Source organism: Frankliniella occidentalis, unplaced genomic scaffold, assembly GCF_000697945.3.
Source record: "Frankliniella occidentalis isolate FOCC.00 unplaced genomic scaffold, Focc_3.1 Scaffold6, whole genome shotgun sequence".
NCBI lineage: Eukaryota > Metazoa > Arthropoda > Insecta > Thysanoptera > Thripidae > Frankliniella > Frankliniella occidentalis.
The window spans coordinates 2,612,862-2,616,975 of NW_026267136.1; the positions used below are offsets into that span (position 1 = coordinate 2,612,862).

General features: G+C 63.3%; 1 protein-coding gene across 1 annotated transcript in view; it reads right to left on the minus strand.

Moving 5' to 3' along the window:
- Positions 1-4,073, minus strand: part of LOC113207743 (radial spoke head protein 3 homolog A) — a 12,971-nt gene extending 8,898 nt beyond the window's left edge. The window contains exon 1 of the mRNA XM_052271420.1: positions 2,849-4,073. Coding sequence (XP_052127380.1) covers positions 2,849-3,699 — 851 coding nt within the window. The 5' untranslated portion in view covers positions 3,700-4,073. The remainder of the gene's footprint in view (positions 1-2,848) is intronic.
- Between the last annotated feature and the right edge of the window lie 41 nt (positions 4,074-4,114).

Consider the following 4,114-nt stretch of genomic DNA (forward strand, 5'->3'; position numbering starts at 1 on the left):
TGTAAAGGTCACGTGCGTCACAGCCACAGCCCGCGTGGCCAGAATACAATAAATTGACTTTTTAGAAATTTACTTGTTTGAATTCTGACGACAAGTTAAGTCCATGACGCACAAAGATTACATTCTACAAATTATACTTATTACTTCTCGCAGTCGCTCCTTATGCGTCTAAGGTTCTCCAATATAGGGTATCAAAGTTACCTTGTAAGAAAACTGTTACCTTCATGGGTCAAATTATTATGGGAATCTACAAAACGTTCCGACTTGCAACGTCAAGTTTAAAACGTTTCTGTTTGCAACATCAAGTTGAAAACGTCGAGTGCGGCGTGACAGTGACGCACATCTTGGGTCCCACACAGGATCGCCTACACCCACCGCAGCTGAGTTTTAAATGAAGTTCCCTAAACAACGTCGAATCCCACCCCTCCCCCGCTCCTCCCCCGCCCATTTAAACTCCCACAGATTTGTGATTTGTGTCCCACCTTTTCATCCAAAACATTCATTCCGTCGCTGAGACGGGTGACTGCGTCTCTACGGTCAGGGCTGTATGCGCGTGGCTTATATACATTGTACTACCCGGCCCGCAAACAAACAGACGAGCCTCCTAGCCGAGTGTCCTGGCCCCGCCACGCCATGCCGCACCACACCGCACCGAACCGCAATGCACCGCACGGAGCCTCACGAAGCCGCACCGCGCCGCACCGAACAGCACCGCACCGAACCGCAATGCACCGCACGGAGCCTCACGGAGCCGCACCGCGCCGGCGCGTCCCGCCCCGCCTGACGGATTGCGTGTGTTCCGACAGGTTGCCTACTTCACAGGCGCGGCGGAGGTTCCCAAACAGCCGCAGCACCCCACCCCCCAACGCCAACCCCTCGCCTCACTCCACCATCACCACCACCACTTCCTTCTGCCAGCCGGGTAAGTAGGTAGGGCAGGGCAGTGCGTTCAAGTCCCATACCCTCTCCCTTCGTGGTGCGGACCAGGTCAGTCCGCTCCGCCTCCTGGAAGAAGGACTTCGGCGAGCTGTCAGCCTCCTCGTCAAGCTATCGCGCCGCCCCGGGGCCCGGACGGCCCGGGCCGCCGCCGTGACGCAGCCGGGTGCGAAGGGAGCGGAAGCCGACGGCGGCCTTTATTACTCGTGAATAGCTATCGGATCGATGTAAACTTTGGGCGCGCCCGCGCCGCCCGAGCAGTGAGGAGGAGGAGGATGAGGAGGAGGAAGAGGAGGGAGAGGGAGGAGCGAGGAGAGAGGAGGAGGTGCACGTCAATGCCTCCGCCATTGACACAGTTCCCTGTGCCTACGCGCCTCGCCGCGAGACGTGCAAACAAGAAGTTTCTCACTCTCACCCTCCCCCGTTCTTCGTCAAGGCATCGTGCGAGAAACAACTTTTTAGTCATTAAGGTAATAGGCTTATTAGGATTGGCTTGGCAAAAAAAAGAAAAGAAACAACTTTCTGATCTATGTTGATGCTTTCGCAGGGAAACGAAACCAATTAGACCAATTAGACCAATTAGACGTCTAAATTTAACCCGGTGTGGGGGGGGGGGATCATTAGTGGAAGAGACACTGGCTGCCAGGTGGACCCGCCGTCTGCCCGGGCACCACTGCCTCCCGCCCGCCTCTTTCCCCCCCACCGCTCCCCGCCCCGTCACACGAATCGATACGTTTGACGACGGCTAGTGTACAGTTAGTTGGATCAAAGTACAATAATTTCTTGGAAAACTATAAACCACAGTCCTCCAAGTGTATACGATGTGTCCCCGCCCCCTGCTGCAGGGGTACGATACATCGCGTCCTCGCAGGGGACGGAAGTACACTGCCCACCACCACCACCACCTCCACCACCACGCGGGCGCGGGGGGCAAACAGATCCAGGGGGGCGTAGGTGTCGCCCACGCGCCGAGCAGGGGGAGCAGGGGGTATGGGAGAGGACAGTTTGCGTGTAACCGAGCTCCCCTATCGTCCAGAGCATCGCACACGGCCTGCTGCGCGAGGGGCCGCTGCGGGGCCGCCGCCCACGGCAGAAGGGGCGCGAGAGTCGGGGTCGCGCTCTAAATACACGCGACTGAACGACAGCTGACCGGGTCGAAAAGGAGCAGCGGCAGAGGGCCCGCGCCACCACCGGCCGGGCAGGATTATTTTTAATGACGAGAGTGGTCACTCCATCAGAATCTCCCTCCCTCTGGCCCGACGGCCGACGTGTACGTCTCGCGAGGCCGCCGCCGGCCGCCGCCCCCGGCAACAGCGGCCGCCCCGCCCGCCGCGGTTTTACGATGCAAATGTGGCGGGGCAAACAACCTCCGCGGCATGAATACCTCATGAGGCGGCCACGGTAAAAGTCCCTCCCGCCGCCGGCGTCCTGGCCGAGGAGAAGTAATGACGAGCACCCGGCCCAGCCCGGCCCCGGCAAAGGTGACAAGTTGACAAACACCTCACGACACTACTACCAGTCTGAACACTACTCGCCGCATCGACCCGGCCGCCGCCGCCGGCCAGCAGGACCGGACCTGCCGCCATGTCACAGCGAACAGGGCCGGATTACGCTGTGCGAGCGAGAGCAGCGCGGGCAACACGAAATGATCATCAGGGTGAGGCCATGTTATTGACGTTTTCTAAGGTCAGAATCAAGGCTGACAATTTCCGCCGAACACGCAGTGCGTCACTTTGACGTCGGTGTGATGATGAAGGCTTTGTTAAAGCTTATTCGTTCAAGTTGGGTTAGGAATGAGCGCCGTCAACGGGAAGCGCCCGCCGAGCGCAGGGTAGGCAACCCGCATCGCACGGCCGCACGGACAGCTCCCCGCCTCCCCCGCCCCCGCCAGCCCCGGCCCCCGGAGACTCACGTGTCGTCGGCGGCGTCCTGCTTCGGGGCGGCGCGCTTGGACCTGCCGCCGCCCTGCATGAGGACCCGCGGCCGCGAGGCGAACGAGTACAGCATGGACGACGAGTTGAGGGACGAGCCCGGGTGGTGGTGGGAGGCGCAGAGCGAGGACTCGGCCGACGAGGCCATCGACGAGATGCCCGACGACAGGCCCAGCAGCGCGGCGAGCTCCGGCGGCGGCTTGAGGAACGTGCCCTGGCGGACCACCGTCATGAAGGGCCTCGGGTGCTGCACGACGTGCTGCTCTTGGCCCTTGGCCTCCGGGTTGGCGTCCGGGGCCGGGGCGGCCCGCCGGTGCCGGGTGCGGCCGCCGCCCCGGGTGTAGTCGTGCAGGCGCTGCAGCTTGGCGTCCAGGCTCTGCAGGAACGTCATGCTAACCCCTGTGCTGCCCGGCTGCGCGCCGACGGTCGCCTCGTTGTTCTTCCGCGACAGGAAGAAGTTCTTGTTGTTGCTGTTCTTGCTGGGTACCTGGTTGTTGGGCAGGTGGCCGTTGGAGGCGCTCAAGTGCTTCAAGTTGACGCCGGGCGCCACATGTTCCTGCGGCAGGTGGCCGTTGGAGCGGCTGTAGACCTTGTGCTCGGCGCGCAGGTTGCTCGGCTTGCCGATGTTGTTGATGACCGTCTTGATGTTGGCGGCGGGCGGCGGCGCGTCCGCGTTGTCCGGGCCGTCGCCCTCCTGCATCACCTGGAAGGCGAAGCCCCCGGGGTCGCCGACATACTCGGCCTCCGTGACGCCGGCAGCCAGCAAGGAGATCTCGGCGGGGCCGGCGCCGCTAGCCACGATCTCGATGGTGACGGGCTGGGCGGCGAACATGTCGTCGGTCGGGTGCTCCGCGAGCAGAGGAGGGCCGCAGTGCGCGACCCGCACGCATTTGTGCCGCAGCGCTGCGGCCGGCGTGGTGCTCGCTGGGGGCGGCGTGGCGCGCGCTGCGGGCGGCGAGGGCGGCGGCGAGGGAGCGGCGTGCGGTGTCCAGGGCCCCGGCGCCGCCACTGGTCAGGGCGCCTCTGGCCAGCGGCCAGCGCAAGCGCCACCTCATGGCCGGCACATGAGGGCGGGAGGGGGTGGGGGTAACGTCGAAGCGCGGGGTGCGGGCCCCCGGGGGCGTGGGGGTGAGGGCGCGTGGGGGTTACAAACTGCGGTGGACTCGCCCGCTGTGGCTCGCCGCGGGAGCCCCCGTCGTGCGGCTCGGCGCTGGTGACGCCAAACACATTGTGGGACGAGCCCAACG